Below are 19,889 nucleotides of genomic sequence, written 5' to 3'. Positions count from 1 at the left end.
AAAACCAGAGTTTACAGTCAGTTTCCTGGTTTGTCTGTAAAAAAGCTTTGAGATAAAGAGAAAGCTCTGATCCGCTATCTAACGTTATCACAATAAGAAAGATTTCAGTGATGAAGCCAAAAACATCATCAGCAAGTTAAAAACTGATTTTTGAACTTAAGCATTTTATTGAAATCATATACTTGTAAGATTGATTATTAGACTACTGTGTTCACTAAAAAAAACCTTCCCTTAAATCAATATGACAAAAATATACATGTGAGTTGGTTAAACATTATCAAATTAATTTCATGAAGAATCTACAAAAATGTATGCCCCTAATGAACCCCTAAATTAACGTGGCGGGGGGTTAGTACTTAAGTGATTTTTATAGAAGCTAAGCTGTCTAGGACAAATGCCCCCAATGGAGTCCTTAAAAACAGAGTGTGCTTTTTTTGCACAGACTGATGTCACCAGATCCCCACCCTGAAACCATGCCTGGGGTTGGCGCTTGCCAAAAACCCAACTCAGAACTGGATGAAGAATACAAAAAATGTCATCTTGACCCCACTAGACAGTGCGCTGAACCTTTTTTCTTCAATGATGTGATCTTCACTGGTGTCCATGGATTACATGAAATCCTCTTCACCTTTATCCACCTTTGTCATGGTAGGGAGAACACGTCAATCTAAGGGTGGGGTCATCTGGACCCCTTAAGATAGCACAAGGATTAAGTTGCCCTGGGTGAGCGGTGGTCGGCTTCCATTGGGTTTGCTCAGAGCCTCTCAGCTCAGCCGTCTTGTCGAGGTTCAGCCTGGTGAAGGAGAGGGCCGCTGCACCACTGGGTCCTTGACTCAAAGGTGCTGCAGGATTTCTGCTTGTGGGCCAAACAGCAGTACAGCATATGCAGCCACCTTGGAGTCTATAGGAGGAGTCTTAGCAGGTGATGCTGGCTGGAGACTTTTGATCTATGGGAAACCTGGAAGAGTGTGGTCAGAAGAAAGAGGCTCCCTGATCTGAACCCAAGTGGTGCTTTATGTTTGGAGTTCTGTTCCAGCCACCCGAGGCTGGAAGTCAATGAACAAATATGTAAATGTGTCATCTGTCAATTGGATGTGTCTTGGACAATCAGGTGAAGGGAGGGGGCAGACCTTTCAATCCCCACCTGGCGGTGAGTTGAAAAGGCCGGCGAAGGAAGAGGCTGGACAGACTTGGCTCGCCCAAACGAATTATGAGACTCTAGTGGGAACATCTGACTAAACGTAATGTCAGATAGGCCTTTTATCTCCCTCAACAGTAAATACAACATAAAAAAAGAGTTGTGGATTGTGTTTCTAGTGATCCTGCATGCCCAAAAAACCCACATAAAGCATGTTACAGCCAACATAAATGATTTATTATTAATCTGCTAAATAAAAGGTTGATCCCCAAGAAACATTATTGTTTGTGGAGTTTAATGCTACCAAAATCTGAGGCTAGAAATGCAAGAATTTTGTGTAAAAATGTTCTGCCTCAGAGTTTTGACCTGATTAAAAGAAAAATATAAAGTTCTGCATCAAAGGACTAGTGCTGTGTGATTTTGTAGTTCGAGATTTTTCATGATTTCTGCTGAGCAGAGCGTTGTTTCTCTGTGACACAGACCTTCGAAGTGCTTGGTGTTTTTTTTCTCTGTGGTGTGACGTGGGAAAGCGGTGACAAAAGCAGCAGGTCAGGCAAGAAGCTGCAGGCCTCCAGCAAGCTCATCAGAGCGGAGAGGAGCAGCCACATCGACCTTCGCTCACAGCCAGATTATGGTGACAGTTTCAGCCTTTGTTGATAAGAATGAGGCGGTGGTGGAAGCTGTCTGAGCTGAGAGGCAGGAATCACAACGGAACAGATGTGCAGGAGAAGGGGTTTAGACAGTTTCCTGATCAATGTTCAGAAAAAACCAGAAGCAACAAGGGGGAAATCTTCACTTTTGCACACATGAAGATCTTCTGAGCCACAAAAGTGAGCAGCGACTGCTTAATAGGATCATCTGCAGCTTGATCCTGATTCTCTCCTGATTCAAGCTGGAGATCAAAAAAAAAAAAAAATGAAAAAGAGTTTCAACTGGAATTTATTGTACAAGTTCAAAACTTTATTAAAGGAATTATAGTATTAAAGGAAAAATGTCTGTAAAATTGACACCTTCACAATCTGGATAAGTAATCTTTCAAAACTAGACTTGAAAGATGGGATAGTCTCATATCACGCAGTGTTATTCGCATTTTTTTTACATGGACACCCACATCATCAGCGTTTCAGTAAACCACCCTATAAACCCTAAAAAACGTGCTTAACAGAATGTATGAACATTTCGCAGTTGGAAGTGTCTGAGTGAAAGATAATACATGAAATTGCATTGCTGCAACTTCAGATAGAGTGTTTGTGACCTGAAGTGCCTCCGTTTAGCTGCATTAAAACCTCTAGCAAGTTCCTCAGGTTTATGTTGAATCTCACAGGCTTTCACACATCAGTGCAGAAATGCTTTAATCAGGTTTAAATAGATTCCATGCCAACCAGGATGTACCAAATGCGGCAGTTCCTCAAATGCCCACTAGAGGCTGGATTCAAACAACAACATTTTTTTGACTCCAATTTTAAAAACTTTACACAAAAATTAAACCTGTGCACAGTCTGATTCAAAAGAATGTTGACATTATGCTTAATTTTCTATCGAGGACAACTGAATTAGTAAATCTCAGACATTGTTGTCAAGAAGTCACTGTGTCAGTTATTTTTTTACAGTAAAATTAATATATTTTTGAACAACAGCCTTACTTGCACACCATTTTTTGCTCTATCTGTATGTGAGTGGTAACTGAGAGATGTGTTACCTTAAAACTCTTCAAACATTTTGGCAAAAAATGCAAAATGTCCAAAAAAATTTTTCTAAAATAGTAAAAAATGTCTCAGATGAATAAATAAATGAAAACAGCCTTTTTTAGAACTACAGCACCCAACAGGTTCTTCTTGCTAAAGCGGATTGCCCTCACTTCTGTCAGAAGCCTCCTCTTCTGTTTTGGAGAGGCAGGAGGGCAGCAGATGGAGCAGATGTCAATGTCAGCGCACTGAGTGTGTGCAGAAATGTAGCTCTTCTGAAGCCACCTACGCAGGCAGACTGCCTGAAAAGACGGCCTGACTCCTCAGAAAGGTGAACAAATGCTGACTTCCTTCAGAGGGAAAAGGATCTAATTACTGACTTAAAAGGGAGATTCAGCCTAACACAATTCTGCTTAAAGACACCGTTCAAATCTCTGTTCACTCAAAGATGGATTATTATTGCTAGAATACCTTTGGACAATCTTTACTCGTGGATTGGACTTTCAATAAGACCTTAATTCTGAAAGAGTTTATAAATTTTTTATCAAATTGAAAATCAAAAGATTGTGCAGCATAAGGTTAATGTTTTTCTGGACTTTGGGAAATCAGATGCCTGATAATTATAGATTTGATGTGGTCTAAACGGAGACACACTGAGTTCATAATCCAAGATCTTTCTGCAATTTAAGAAGAGAGAAAAAAAGGAGGCTGGCGTCTTCTGAAAAGTGAGCAGAAAGATATCGATGAATTTGTTTTTAGAGCTTCTCCTTTCCGGGTGTCTCATCGATTTTTAACATCGCTGTTATTCAAGGAAGAAGGGAGAAAGATGTCTGCCCTGGGCTTCGGTGTGTTGCTGCGAGACACTTTATAGGACATACAAATACACACACAGGGATCTATTCCAAATCAACAGAGGGAGCAGAACACACCTGTGCTGTGCCAGACTCTAACCTACATTTGTTCCACACATACACACTCATCTGGCTGTTATAGCGAGCTGGGGATTATGTGAGGTGGACCTATCAACACAATAGGTTGCCTTGGCAACCAGGTCTGTGGCACACTGGTGTCTGAAGAGAGGAGAAAAGGAGGGGCATCTCGTGAGCAGCCTGTGCACGCACATGTGCGCACACTCTCACCCTGTTGCTGGAGCTCATCTGCTGGCAGAGGAGTCGTGACTAACCTCAGCAGGGAAGCCTGCTGCCCCCCCCCCCCCCCCCTCCTCCATGTGCCCACTTTCCTGACACTTGTGAAGGCAGCGAGTCGACCGCAGACCTCAAAGATGCAAAGATGACATGGCTTCAATGTCGCCTTCTGCAGGGACGTTGAGACCCTTTGCCCAGCCCGTCCCCTCCATTGCTATTTCCAGCTGTCACATCTGGAGCAATGGTGTCGCCTGTGGGATCAGCAGGGACTTTATTTAGACCCCCTCCACCACCACCATCCACACACTTTCTTCTGCATCTCCACCTCTGCTGACCACAAAACCGTTCCGTTCTCCTCATCTTACCACCCTTCGGCTTACGCACAAGCTGCAGACAGAAATAAACATTTCTAGCGTTACAGGCGGGCTGGCGAGAGCTTTGCTTTCTCGGGGTAATCTTTCTTATTAGCCGATGAAACTGATCTTTTGATGAGCTCAGGTTACAAACTCATCGGGGTGGGGAAAATGTTGTCAGCCCCCAGTTTTTTCCCTGATTAATTAAATATGCGTTTACATTAGCAGTACTGTTAAAGGAGCAGTTCGTAGTCTGTAAGTACACAGGGTTTGAGGTCAAAGTGCCTCCGCTCTGTGGAGCCCATCAGCTGGCTGCTGTCACAGGCGGTCCAGGTTAATCAGTGTCAGCTCCTGCTTGTTCAACCTGCAGCTGCTTGTTATTAGAATGGTGGTGTCAATGTAAATGTTTAGCCACCATGGCAGACCGTTGTGAAGTATTACACGGGAGCGTCTTCCCAGAATGCCTCTGACTCATCTGACATTTCAGCATGGATGTCTCTGCCCCTCCATCCATCTACTTTCCTTTCCTCCGTTCTAATGGAAAATTCAGTCGGGCATTTTGTGCCACACTTTCCTCATGGGGCCAAACTTCGATCTATCTTCCATCTGAAAAGGTTGCATTCGTGCAGGATTGCAGATGTATGCCTCACACAGGTTTCTAATGCCCATTTTCCACCTGTTAACCACCACATTTACTCAATTCATCCTTCCTTTTTTTAGCTCTTAAACTCAGGGGGTAATTAGGAGTGACTGAGGCTGATCCACAGGTTTATGGTTAGTGTAATATCTCCCCCAGGAGCCCTTTGAATGATAATTGACTTGTCTAATCATGGATACATTCTCCAAAGGATGCACAGACAGCCCTCCAGATACAAATGCAATTCTGAAGGTCTGAGACAGAAAACATTTCATCAGACTGGGTATAAAAAGAAAACCCAAAGAAGAGTTTGTTTTCTCTGCAGCTCCCTGATACATTAAAATTGATAATGTGTGCAAAAGAGCGGCTTGCACAAGCAGAAGCACATTGTCTGGGCTGCTGTGGGTCAAAGAATTCCAGGTGGTTCAGCAGATTTGATGGGATTTGAACCTGCAACGCAATCACACATATTTCATATGACTAAACATTTTGGGAGTTTGGTGTGGGATGTTCATAAATGATGCAAATGATGTCTCCGCTTGTGCTTCCAGATCTAAGATGCTGCCCTTGAGCCTTCATTAAAACTAGTTTAGCTGAGCAGAAAAGTTTAATTTGGGGAAAAAAAATCAACTTGACATTTTACAAAATCAATCATTAAATATTGAGTCAAGTTTCTGAAGGCCCGAAAATGATGAAATATGTCATTTTTTTGTTTTAAGGACAGTCATTCAGTACTAAAGTCAAAATTAGAAGACATAAATGGACCATGGTCTTCAAGTTACAAATCACATTGCAGCTACAGGCTCAGTCAATGTTTAGCCAAGTTTCAATGAAAGTACAAGTACCCAATTATCCAGGTAACAAAGTTTAACTTATCCAACATTAAGCTTAACCCTTGTGCTATCCTAGGCACTTTAATGTTGGGAGTTGGGTCATCTAAACCCACTAGACAGTGCGCTGAACCTTTTTTCTTCAATGATTTGTGAACCTCACTGGTGTCCATGGATTACATGAAATCTTTCCACCTTTGTCATAGTAGGGAGAACACGTCAATGTAAGGGTGGGGTCATCTAAGATAGCACAAGGGTTAAATCACAAGGTTTGATTTAAGGGAACAAACTGTGAAATTGGTGGAGAGAAAAAAAACACACAAAACTAAATGCTTAAACCTGTCAACTTCTTAAAAACTCCATGCAGAATTATATTATTGTTTATTTGTATTAAAGCTTAAATGAGATTACCTAAAGGAAGTTACTTTGTATATTTTCATGAGATTTAATGCTAAAGTAGATTATACAACAATTTAACACCAAAATCTTTTCTTGTAAATATTTAAATGTCACTATTCATTCAAAATGTGTTAACGTGGAGTTGTTTTGTGATACTCATCCTCTGTAGCAAACAAGCTTAAGTTATTTTTAATAATTGCTATCTAACTTTTTACATTATTATTACATTATTTTGTTTTTGGTTAATATTTTGTTTATTTGTTCTTGTCACAATGTCGTAATTTTAGGTTTTTATGACTTTATTGAATTGTTTCTGTTTATTGTGATTCTCTAAAAATGTCTCTTGCCTGTCAGGTGTTGGTGGTGCATTCAAAGACCACGTCAATGCTTCGGAAATGTTTGCAAAATCCATGACTCGCTTAACCTCTTAGCTGTGAAACAGGCTCAAACACACCTTCCAATAGAAAAGCCTGGAATCCTGTTGGTGAGCACAGATGCTCCTCCTCCTCCCTCCTCCTCCCTCCTCTTCCTCTGCGGGGCACTGATCACCCCTCATACCTCACGCAGCTCAGCCAGCAGCGTCGGTCCAGGCGGATGTGCGGATTCTCCCCCAGACTCTCTCATGATGCACGCCGAGGGTCGCTCGTTTCCGCCCGGCTGCTCGCCGTCCTTTCGGCCGCGTGTGTGATCGGACTGCCCGTGGATGCGTGACAGGAGCCGAGCCGGCTCTGACTGGTGAGTGGAGTTCAGCAGAGGTAGGCAGTTTCAGCACCACGCTGACCTCCCGGGGAGCCGCAGAAGAAAAAAAAAACGATGCTGCACCTTTGATTGAAGCTTAAAGTTCAGTGAAGAGGAGGAAGGAGGAGGGTTGCGTGCGCCAAGAGCGCTCCTTATTCACGCGCAACCGAACAAAGTTAGCCGCGTGTTTCCTCAAAACAGTTAAAATACATTTTTACACCAAAATCTAGAGCATTTCAAAGCCAGATTGGGGCTTTTATTATAAGTTTTCCTGTTCAAATGGTGGATAAAAAGATGCAAATGGCACTATTTTCATGCCAAAAATACATGTATTTTTACCAATTGGAAAATGAGATTTTTAACATCAAATTCCCTGAAAGTTAAAGGTCAAAGGTCAGGTCTGTGCTGCTTTGATCGCTTTAATGAGTTTAAAGTTGACTTTTAGAGTGACTTTGGTTGAATTGCAAAAGGAAATGTGTGAGACTTTGTTTTCCTGAACTCTGTCTAAAGAAGCTTACATTTTATATATATATATATATATATATATATATATATATATATATATATATATATATATATATATATATATATATATATTACTTTTATCTTTAATTAAGGGGTTTGTAAATCCTCTTCACTGCTCACACCCGTCTCATGCCCAGTTCTCCCTCTGAGTGGATGCTCATCTTAGGGTTGTGCCGATGGACGATATCATCGTCCATCGTGATGGGTGACTGACATCCAGATGGAGAGACCACCATCGTGATGCCACGCCCCCGCCACGTTGCGCGTCGACACCATAAGCCGCGGTTACATGTGCAAAATATCTTGATGGGATCAATGGTCGGATTAGAATCCAACCGTGTAGATGGGCCGAGAAAAATGTTTTCAGAATATAAAAACGTTCACTAAGGTCACACTTTACGTCGGAATAAATCATTCGCACATGCGCAGTAGGGTTTGAAAACCGGAAGGATATAAATTCCGCCAGCGGCTTTTTTTTTTCAAACTTTATTGAATGTAACAATTCAATACAAAACAATGTTAAACAGCGCCGAGCGGCTATATACATTGACATGTCAGCTCGGTAAAATACGAGATGATCTTCTAAACGTGCTTTTAATAATGTTACGGTTATTATGAAACACCTGTTCGCTCATCATTTGAATTTTAATCCGTGTGGTCAGTACGGTCAGTGCTTTTTCTGAACGAAGCCAGGATTAGCAGTATGCTAACACGGGCTAACAACATTAGCTTTGGGTGGTGCTGCTTGCTGGCTGCACGTAAACATGTAAGAATAACATCAGCCTTTATTTAGTCGGGACACGACTGGAAACACAAATCCGCGTGATTGTTTGAATGTTTTCTAAGGACTGAGTGACATTTCTGCTTTGAAGCTCAAACTGCTGTGTGTGTGCTGACGATCCGAGCTGTGCTGTGACACACACTTTTAGACCCGGTTCTGAGTTCGGTTGCATGTACCCCTAGAGCTGCGGGACGGATCGCAGTCTTAAATCTCATCAATCATAGCGCTCATGTAACAAAGCACCCCCCCCCCCCCCTTCCCCTCAAACACAAAGCTGTAAGTCTGCGCTCCGCCGGTCCACTTCACTAGTGAAGTGCGGGAGCGGACTACTTCTTTTCTATTTTGTTTGTTACTTTTTTTTTGTTAAAGTCACTTCCCTCAGTTTATACTGGATCATCGCGGATTAGTCATTAGTTGGGAAATAAAATGAAAAAAGCAAAAAAACGAATAGCAGTTATATAAGAACGAAAAATGTAAAAAATACCCCCCCCCCCCCCCCCCCCCACGATGTCATTGTCCATCCCGATGGTTGACAGCAAACATCGTCAACGGCCAAATTAGGGGACATCGCCCAACCCTAGCTCATCTTTTTCTGAGCAGCACGTAAAAAATACTGGCTTTCCCTGCTGGTATTTGTCTGTTTTCAGTCATCTTACCCCACAGTGTAATTTAGAAAAAGACCAGGCTACGGTCTGATCTCGTGAAAGGGAGGTTTCCATCAGTGCTGCTGCATTCGTTTTCCAGCAGGTGGGTCACATTTCCACTTTTTGTTAATGGAGGGGGAAATGGACCCCGGAGGAATCTTACCGGCGTGGGAGCAGCATCAGGAGATCTGTGATCTGGGTCCACCTGTTGACAGAGCCAGATGACTGAGCGACTGTTTGAATACATCGAATACTTAACTGGAATAAATGCAAAGTGACCCAGAACTCTGGCTTTGGGTCTGATCATTTTGATGGTCTGATGGTGTTGTTGGTGTTAATTTGATTGGCAGTGAGCTTCAGTGTCTCTAACCTACAGTAACAGATTTTGCTTGGGTGACAGCTTGTGCATAATGCTCCCTCCTGTGCTCTGTGCTGCCTCCCTCGTGCCCAGCCTGGGGTATAAATAACCATGTGGATGGAGCAGATCAGCATTGCTCAGCGCCATGGAACCATACATCAGCACTTTGGAAGGGGCCAGTCGGCAAAATTTTGGGTTCTCTTATCCTCACCTCATCGATGTGCTAGATCTGTATTGTTGATTGGACGGTGGTTCCTGCTGCACAGCTTTCATCTTTTTTGCTAGATATGAGAATTAATGCACCAACTATGTCATCCAGAAACTCTTTACAGTTCAAGCAATTCATCACTTTAGCAAGGTCATTGTGGTCTAACCTGAGAAATACAGAGATTAGGGTTGAGCAGAAAAAGATGGGAATCAGTGTTGTGTTTACAGAACATGAAAAAAAGGTATGTTTTGATATTTAATGTTGTGAGATAACAGTTTAAGGATGAAAATGTAAATATTTCTTAACCTTTAGTGTGTCATAGTAAACTACAGTTTAAACTACAGTTAAATATTTCTGATTTGAATCCATTGCCTCCATTTACTGAGGCATTTTTTTAAAGAATTGTTTCAAATCAACATATTTTGGTCTTTATTGGATAATGACAAAAGTCACACTTTTATTTAAATAGATGGATGGATAGATGGATGCTTTATAGATCTCTAGGGAAATTACATGGGAGTCTATAGGTCCATACACCCATCAGATCTCTCACACTGTAGATTAAAACACACATTAAAAAGATATATAGGTAAAAAGTGTTCAAATATATCAAATAACCCAATAATAACAATAAAAAGAGAATAAAACATAGCTGAACATTTAATGTGCAATGTCCCCCTTTCTATTTGGTTTGGTCAGCATTCACACTGCCCTTTCAAGGGTGGACTAAACAGCTGTATTGGCTATAACAAACTTTGACTGGGGTGGAAAAAAAGTGCAAAGATGAAAAACGTCATATTTAGACGAAAAACCTTCATTTTCTCACTACACCATGTTAATAGACAAGACATATTTAGATTTTATCAGGATTTGTCTTTTTAAGTTTACATTGTGGATTGTTCTTGCTTTCTGCCTGAAAAACACACTCTCATATATTCACTCAGTCTACTGGATGGTCAGTCTGCATTCATATTGTAGTGAACCACACCAGAGTTCGCTTGCAAGTGAACCCTTGATCCTCACTTTTAGCCAAATTCAGGCTAACTTTTTAGTTTAGTACCAGAGTTCAGGTGAGCTTTTACAACTGCCCAAACAAAAAATGGACTATTTGAGGAGAATAAAACTGGTGCAGACCCAACTGTCTCATGGTGGAGGTGCCCAAAGCAATGGACAGAGAACTATTTGTCTAAAAGACTTCAATGTGTAACGTGAGATAAACCACCTTCCTTGACTATTCTTATTGTCTGCACTGTCTATTTCTTTAGTTACATAGATGTATTCAGTCAACCAGAACAGAAAATTGAATGAATAAAGGAAAAACAAGCAATGGAGTTGATTTTAAAGACCTGGATTAAGCAGCCCAGGTTTTAAGTGTATAAATCCTTGACCTTGCATTTGTGTATAAAGTTTATTTAGTCTAATCTTAAAACTGCAGCACATTTCTAATATTTGATTCAGAAAATGTATAATTAGCTTTGACTGACAAAATTGTTTTAAAATTAGATTAAGTCATTTCCAGAGAACATGCAGGTACTGTAGATATTGGTGGTAAATGCTATTTTCGTCCTTTTATTACTGAAGGCGATACTAAGAAAAGGGGAAACAGCTGCAATGCCAGCACCTCCATGACAGCTGTGAGAGCGGTTATTGACAGCTGGCAGTAAACAGGGAGGGACTTCATCCGGAAATCCTCCCTTTTCTCCAGCATCAGGAAGCAGACCATGCTGAGATGGCACAGCTGTGATCGATTGGAAATTATGCTTTTTTTCATAGTTCAAGGGTGACGTTGAAGTGAAGCAGTTACAACCCTCGGGGTGATACAGTCTGCTCTGCAGTGACTTCTATTTTGGTGCAAGCTCCAAGCTATAAATCTATTTAAAACAGTAGGCTGGCATCCTTGAAACTAAACTTTTATCTGAGGTGGAGAATGAAGTCTTTCCGTGAGGGTTTTAAAGGTCGACCAGGGTTTTGTTAACTAACTAATCATAAAAGAATAAGAGTCAAGGTGTGGGTGATGCACAACATGGGCAGCTGCAGTATGTCTGGTGTGTTGGCTCTGTTCATCTGCTGTTAACAGCAAGAGACACTTATTATTAAAATATGTGCAGTTGTGTGTAAAAACAACAAAAAATAACTTGCTTTGATTATAAAATTTGCCAAATATCACTATTAAAAAACTGTGTTTTTACTAAGGTGGGAAAAAATATGTGCATCTACATGGACACATATGACCATGGCTTGGATGTTGGTCGTGGTAAAATATTCTCCTCCCATCTTCACTTAAATTTACTTTCAACTCACATAACAGCTTTTACAGCTTTTTGATGATGTACCAGTAACTTCCTGGTTAACGTTGAACTGACACAAAGGTTTTTTTTTTTTTGTTTCTGTGGTCGTGTTTTTCAGAAATTAGAGAAAACATTGAATAAATGAACAAGCCGGACTCTGACCCTGTGGTAATGCCAATAACTGTCTAAGAGAACTGGAGTGAGTGAGTGTGACATCGACCATAGAAATTGACTTACTTCTGGCTCCAGTTAAATTAAGTCAATTTAGTCGTTATTTTTTTCATGATATGAACGCCACCATGCTAGAACCAGAAATAGTCAGTATGCAGTGGTTGTCCATGTTGGTCTGTGATCTGTCAATCAAACACTTCAAATGTTCCACGTGAGACCACATACATTTATTGAGGCACCTGACAAGCCAACTTGATTAAAGCTATAGAAAAATGTGGAAAAAAATAGGATCAGCAAGAACATTTTTTTCTTTTTCAGGTGACTATAAACATTTGTTCATCTCGAACAAATGTTTATAGTCACCTGTGACCCCACCTTATCCCTTGTGACCCCACCCTTACAGTGACGTGTTCTCCCTACCATGACAAAGGTGGATAAAGGTGGAAAGATTTCATGTAATCCATGGACACCAGTGCAGATCTCAAATCATTGAAAAAAAAGCTTCAGTGCACTGTCTTGTGGGTTCTAGATGACCCAACTCCCAATGTTAAAGTGCCTAGGATAGCACAAGGGTTAATGTAAACCTAACAGAACGGATTGGGAATGTTTCTTAAAGCCTAATTTCACAGGGAAGCAATTTGTTGTTTTATACCAAAATACAGAGATGTACTTTTTGCGTGGGAGTTAGGTCAGCCGAACAAACTCACTTTAATCTGCCCTCCAGGCCAACGTACAAGTGTGTCAGATATGGACAATTTTATATCCATGAATTTTTTGGTATTCATCCATCTTCTAAATGGATGGGCTCTGGTGACGGGATACACCCAGGTCACCAGTCTGACACAATCGCACACCCATACACACTTATAGGGACACTTAAGTAACAATTTAGATGGTGTCTAAGAAGAAGCTGGAGAAAACCCAATGTATGCAACATGCTAATTTCAAAGAAAGGTTAATTTGTGGTTGTGTTTGGGGTCCCCCAGCTGGGACTTAAAGCAGGGCCTTGTTGCTTTAAGGTGAGAGCGCCAACCACTGCACCACCGTGTTTTGTATTTTCTGGGGAATTTCTTGACCCTGAAGGGAAACTGGTTTATACCTGGGAAGAATGGCAGCTGTCTTTGTTTCTCTGCATGTGAAGTATCTTTCTTACTGTCACATGCAGAACTTTTCTTTAGAAATCTTTTTATTTTAATTAGGAGAAATCGTGTTTTTGAACACGTGGTGAAAAATAGGCTTAACATGATGAAATTTATGGAAAAATGTGTAAGAAAAAACATGCAGAAAATATGCTTAACCAGAGCAGTGAAGATAAGGAATACCTTAAATTTTATTAGTGCTGGAAGTTGGTGCCTCTGCCCACAAGAAAAAGAAAACTTAGAGTAATTTATAAGTAATTTTTACAAACCTTTTTACACTGATGTGTAGAAAGTTGTGGTCTGCGATAACTGCTTGGCATTGTGTTAACACACAGTGGGGCAAGAAAGTCAGTATTTGTCAATTTTGTACCTTTAATAACCAATTGTAGCTATATTTTTAAATTGCATGTTGGAATCTACCAAACTGTCCACCTGAATGAAAACAGTTTTTTTTTTTTTTTTTTTTAGATTTAAGTCATTATTTGCCCCGTGCAGTTTAGTGCAGACCAATGAATGATGTTCCCGGCAGCAGCACTAGCAGCTCAAGAGACGAGATGTAATCTGTATGTGGAGCTGTGGATGGCTGAACATGAGATGAGATGTGCGTTTGCCTGCAGGGAGACTGCACCCACATGTCAGACGGAGGGTTAACTGAGGCCAGTCAACCTGAATTTTGTCAACACCTACGGCAGACAGACCTGTAACAGAAGCACACGATGCCTGAGAGCGCCGTACCGACAGGTGATGTGGCTGCATTGGATTCAAGCATCAGAGTGGTTTGTTTAAAATAGACCTGAAGGTTTTTTTTTGTCTAGGTTTTTTTTTCTGTTGTAAATGTGGATTACATCTTGGCACTGGAGCCATGAAAACAAAGGATTTTTTTGTTTGCAAACTGCTCTGATCTTCCTCATTGAAGCGTTTGTTTGTCTGCCTACACTAAGATAGAAAGATGTTTGATTTGGAAAGACACTGAAGTCTGTTTTTGTCTTTCAGGAGCTGCCTGACTGGTCTCGCTCCACTACGATGGTTTTAAATTCCTGAGAATCCTCTTGTTTGGACATTTTTTACTTCCTTGAAGAGCGTTTGATTCATCGATGGGTTCCCGCAGCCACGGTTTCTTCCACCACCACCACCACCACCGGAGTTCTGTGGTGCCCGCAACAGTCCCCAGGCTTCTCCAGGAGAATGGCAACCTCCTGGGAGGGATCGCTCAGATCACTCCCAACCTCTTCCTCAGCAGAGGAAACGTTGCATCCAACCGCAGCCTGCTGCTGTCCAAAGGCATCACCTGTGTGGTCAACGCCACCATTGAGCTTCCTAACTTTAACTGGCCTCACATGGAGTATGTGAAGGTCCCGCTGGCAGACATGCCGCACTCGCCCATCTCCTTGTACTTCGACAGCGTGGCCGATAAGATCCACAGCGTTGGACGCAAACGAGGGGCGGTGCTAGTGCATTGTGCGGCGGGAGTGAGCCGCTCCGCTTCGCTGTGCCTGGCGTACCTCATGAAGTACCACCGCGTGTCTCTGGCTGAGGCCCACGCCTGGGTTAAGGCCCGCCGGCCCGTCATCAGGCCCAACGGCGGTTTCTGGCGCCAGCTCATAGAGTACGAGAGGAAGCTGTTCGGCAGAAACTCTGTCAAGATGGTCCAGACGCCATATGGGGTCATACCGGACGTTTACGACAGAGACCGCAGGAGCCTGGCTCCATACTGGGGCCTGTGAGAGCCTGAGCAAACCGCCCAAAGTCACAGTGAGGAGAAACGAGTGGTGTAGCTGTACATGTGTGAGACTTACTAACTAAACACTAGTGTGTTTGGATCAGTGGAGTTTAACCAAACACCCAGTGCCTCTGTTTATTGTTTGAGTAGGAGTAAAGCAACTTCAGAAACAGAATCCTGTGGACCAGATATGACCAAACGATGGCGAACTAAAGAAAAAAAAATCTAAAGTGTGAAGACGGGGCTTTCTGTCTGTCGGTCTGTCTTTGGCGCGCCAGTGGAGGCGATGACTCCATGAAGGTGTTTGTTGTGATTCTGCAGCTCTGACATTGATGTCCGTTTCCTGGCGTGGTGTCCCGTGCTAGTATCGTGTCGCAGTTCTATTCAGTGTGAGGAGCAGCAGCCTGCTCTCGATTTACAGTAGCATTACAGAAAAGTTAGCAGAAAAATATTAAACGGAAAAATTGAAGGGAAAAGATAAGAGTCCACTTTAAGTGAAGATTTAAGATGTTGCATTTACCTTTATTTTAAGGTGAAATTGTGAAAAATGCCAGCAAAGTTGAGCGAAAGCTCCTGTGTAGCACAGGGTTGACTGCTCTGTCCTGTGACCACAGTATGTTGCTGTAGTGCTTTTTGATCATGTATTAAAGACTATATCTGCTGCTTCAGAGAAGTGGTAGCTCTATGAAGGCTGCTTTTTGTCCCATTCTCTTTGCCCTAAATTTGCATTTAGACCGGGTCAAACTAAGGTCCAGACCACAAAATGAACATTTGTGTGCTAAACCAGGTCCATCTGGGGTTTGGTTTTCTTCTGAAGATTCCATATGTGGTGAATATTTCTATGTTGTTTGGTGAACAGCTGCTGATTTAGAGGGGAGAATGGGTGGCAATCTGTTTAAAAGTGGGCGCATCTTTAAAATATGAGCTTTAAAAATATACAAAAATGCAATTAAAAAAAGCATACTTAGAAATGGAAGGAAAAATATAAATGAACATAAGATAAATAAGCACATCATTAACATCAATATAAAAACCGTTTTCTTAAAGAATACAGTAACACAAAAGGTATATGCAAGATATTTTTATGTTATTATTCTACATTTGAACAATTGAATTTTTTTAAAATAAGTTCTAGCTTTCAAAACTAAGACTAATAAAATAAAGAGCTGATAGCAAAGTAGTGCAAACACTGGCAGATAGGCTTGTTAAGAAGAAGTTGAAATGGTCATTAAACAGAAATTCTTCCTCCTTCGGCTTCTCCCATCAGGGGTCGCCACAGCGAACAAGTCGCATGGTAAACTTGGCAATGTTTTATGCCGGATGCCCTTCCTGACGCAACCTTCTCAAACCGGGCTTGGGACCGGCACAGAGGTAGAGAAGGGAACAGGGAGCAGCCCGGAGTCGAATCCTGGTTTCACGGACGGAAGGCGCCGCAAACCAGCACGAGCTAAACCGGCTCCCTTCATTAAACAGAAATTGTGCCCCTTAATTCATGAGTACAATCTTAACTCGATTAATTTTGATCTACAGGTAAGATCAATTTGGTTCATCAATACCAATCTCCCTGATAATGGAAGAAAGATCTCCAAAAGCCACTGATGTGTCAGTGAGTGAAGCAAAAAGGTATTTCTGCCATTTTCTAGTCTTTCCCTTTCTTGGCAATTTCCATAAAAATTGTTCAGGTTAAACTGAAGAATACGATGATTTGTCAAAAGACAATTTTCAAGTTCAAAAAGACAAGATTAGTCACTGCATTCAGACCGCAACAAAAGACGTGAGATTTCCTCTGGAGAAACTTTCCCCAGATGAAAGTAGCTTCAGCCTGTCACATTACCACAATAACCCTTGTTCTCAAAATTTTATTTATATGTATGCACTTCTCTGTGATTTTTTTTTCTTTTTTTCTGCAATTTTAGGTATGCAGTTCAATGTGCAATCGTTAGGGGTCCAAACACAGAAAGACTGGACAAAACTAAGGTGATTTTCGAATTAAACGGATATTGACACTTACGACAGAACATTTAAAACTACATAAAAGAGCGACAAGACCCAACACAATGCAAGACACGACTAAGCAGAAACATCCCACAACATGACCAAGCCAAGCCTTAACATGACAAAGCAAAAGTACTGCATATTCAAGCTGAACTGTCATTTGACTTAGCAAAATCATCCATAACATAACCAAACCAAAGTGTAACATGACTAAGCAAAAGCACCAAGAGGATGATAAACAAAAAGGGTAACTATGCAAAAGTAAAAGTGCCACATGACCAAGCCAGAGTGTAACATGAGTAAGCATGTTGTACTGTAGCATAAATGTGACATGACTAAAAATAAACATAAGATAACCAAGCAGAAAAAATGACATGACAAAGCAAAAGCACAAAATGACTAAACAATAGCAGAATGTGACTAAGCAAAAGCACAACAGGATTAAGCAGAAGTTAAATGACAAAACAAGGACACATCAGAACATAACACAGCAGAATAAGGCATGAAATGACTAAGCAGAGCCATGGCAAAGGGTGACGGACAGTGAGAGAAGAATGTGACAAGACGAGGGGCACCACTGATCATTCCACAATAAAACCAGGAAAGTTCATGCTTGGGAGAGCAGGAACACCAAAAAAAGCAGGTGAATGTACGGCAAGATGCAGGTTGTGCGATTGCCTTTCTTCCTTGAGAACACTGGATTACACAGCAGATGTCTTTGACTCCCCCCCCCCCCCCCCCCCAGCTCAGCAAAGTATTAAACAGCATTATTTTTATTCTCCATAAATCTCATTTCTGTGCTTGACACAGAATGAGAAATTTCCTCAGATTTTGACTGACAGAGAGGAGATTTTCATGCAAAGCACCAAATCTGCATCGCACTGAAGTTAGGTGAAATGTGCTTCTTACCTTGTCACAAGGATTCAATGTCAGAAAACCTTTTGTAGATATGCTGCAGAGAAAAAAATATCGCTAAAATCAGTATAAAGCTATAGGCCTTTTACCTGAATGTAACAATCAATTCACTGTTCTATTATTATAGGATTTTTAAAGCTTTAATGTTTCAAGATATTTTTAACATTGGAAATCCGTGATCTTATTTTAATGACAAAACATAATGCGTCTGCTAGTTTTTCTTTTAAATTACAGGCAAAGGAAATTCTGGCACATTGAAATGCTGCAGCATCTCTTCATTCAAAGGTTTTTTTAGGTCTGCAAAGCCATTCTTCCCTCAGACATCTGTTCATGTGTCAAAGACACATTCTGTCATTCATTATCATTTGCTGTGCTTACAGACCAGCAGGCAGAAATTGATGAGTACTATTCATCTTGTGCCCACACCTCTAAGGGACTTTTGGAGTGGTAGCCGCCACAAACAACTCTATTCTCTACACAAACAAATTCAGTGTTGCAGTGACACTCAAAGTGGTGCCTTTAAGAAATTTGCTGCAAAAGAAAACAAACACCGAAATGTGTTTTTTTTTTCTGCCCTGTTTCCATGCCGTGTTAATGTGAGTACATGCAGGTGGTTACTGGAGCATAGTTTACCCCTAAAGTCCCCAGCAGCAGCAGCAGCAGCAGCAGCAGCAGTGTATCATCATCTGCCAGTAAAGCAGCAAATAGTCATTTGCATCTTTCTGAGCATCGGAGCAGACCAGGCTCCAGCAGAGAAGGTCATGCAGAACAAACTGCATCAAAGAAGTTTGTGAGACTAAGACAACAAATCAATAGAATGCAGTTGATGGTAAAGAGCCACAAACCTAAATCGGGCATGTTTGGTTTTTGGTCATGCGGGATGAAATGAAAACACAATTCTATATTTCTATGTTTATTCCAAGAAAAAAGTGTTTTTCTTTTTATTGTAATTGAATCTTCTGTTGATTCTTTTTAAACCAACTTTAGAAGTGTTGCTGTTATCTTGAAAGACTGATTGGATGGAAAGGTGAATGTCAATGTCATGCTGGGAGAGGCAGCCATGTCTCCTTCCCTCTTAAAGGGAAACATTTTCTACAAATGTGAGAGAATCTGTAAAATTAGACTTTATGTAAAATCCTTACAGAGCCTGACAGATGTTGAGAAATAATTTTTTTCAGGGGTCAAAGGTCTTAATCTCTGACCTATGGAACAATCATGAATGTGTGGGAATCTCAGACATAAATATGTGCTTTGAAAGCTTCAGGGCATTGTTGATTTGCAGCTCTTTTTTGGGTTTCAACCATTAATGACCTTCAGTGATCAGCATGAACTTCAGCTACGCTTCCAAATCATTTATAAACACTGACATTCCATTTAAAGAAAAACAAGATTTCCAGCCTTAATTAATGTCATGTTGTTATTTTCCCATTTTGACAATTGGATTTAGCGACACTGCAACACGTGTTGTGAATGTTGGTTTAATTCCAAGTGTGTGTTTCTCACTCTGAACAATTGCCACATGGAAAATGGCTGACTACACAACTGCAAGAAGCATCTGGAGGCCTTGATAACGGCCCCACGAGGCATATTTAGATCCTGTTTCTTTCTTTGGTGGTTATGAAAATGCAAAACAGAGGGTGCATGCATAAAGAATCCATAAGTCAGAATGATGGAAGGAAAAATAAAAAGAAAACAGCCTCACAGTTGGCTGAGGCCCACAGTTACTGCAGCAGAGAAGTTGTGTTTGTCATGAAACAAGTCATTGTTCCTCAGCGGGCTGCTGATGGAGTGTGTCGCCTCCGCGGCGTAACAGTGACTCATCTGTCTGCTGTCTTTGAAGCCTCAGTTGTCTGACCTGATTGATGGTGGAGACACGGAGCTGCAGGACTGTGAGCATGAGCTGTATTCAGGTTGCACTGAACTGAGAAAAGCCGTCATGTGTGCAGCCACACTTTTAACGGGGCTATGAGGTGCTGTCACTTCTGCTGCTTTTGATCAGAAGCCAACATTAGTACCGTTTTACAGCTGTATTTCTGCCAGGACAAAAAACTGCATGAATACCTTTCGATATTTGCAATCATTTTCTAAACGTAGGAATGAAATGCATTTGATCTGCTTGACAAGACTTTATCACTTCATTTTTGTTACTTTCTGTAATTAAACCACAAAATCAGAATTTTTAACAGTCTATTTTCTACATTCAGCACAAAAACAAACTGT

At 41.2% G+C, this 19,889-nt stretch overlaps 1 protein-coding gene across 2 annotated transcripts; it reads left to right on the top strand.

Annotated features, from left to right (window-relative positions):
* Positions 1–6,660: 6,660 nt before the first annotated feature.
* dusp14 (dual specificity phosphatase 14) lies at positions 6,661–15,448 on the top strand. 2 transcript variants are annotated; one of them, XM_023961785.2, is made up of 3 exons: positions 6,661–6,922; positions 13,657–13,780; positions 14,033–15,448. In XM_023961785.2, the coding sequence occupies exon 3, from the start codon at positions 14,134–14,136 to the stop codon at positions 14,761–14,763; it is 630 nt and encodes a 209-aa protein (XP_023817553.1). In that variant the 5' UTR covers positions 6,661–6,922; positions 13,657–13,780; positions 14,033–14,133; the 3' UTR covers positions 14,764–15,448. The 2 variants fall into 2 exon arrangements, with proteins under 2 accessions (XP_023817553.1, XP_023817554.1); XM_023961786.2 differs by lacking the exon at positions 13,657–13,780 and having other exon boundaries at positions 6,766–6,922.
* The last annotated feature ends 4,441 nt before the right edge of the window (positions 15,449–19,889 follow it).

This window comes from Oryzias latipes, chromosome 13, assembly GCF_053564925.1.
Source record: "Oryzias latipes strain Hd-rR chromosome 13, Olatipes_Hd-rR_3.1".
Classification (NCBI taxonomy): Eukaryota; Metazoa; Chordata; class Actinopteri; order Beloniformes; family Adrianichthyidae; genus Oryzias; species Oryzias latipes.
This window is presented reverse-complemented; position numbering and strand designations above follow the sequence as displayed.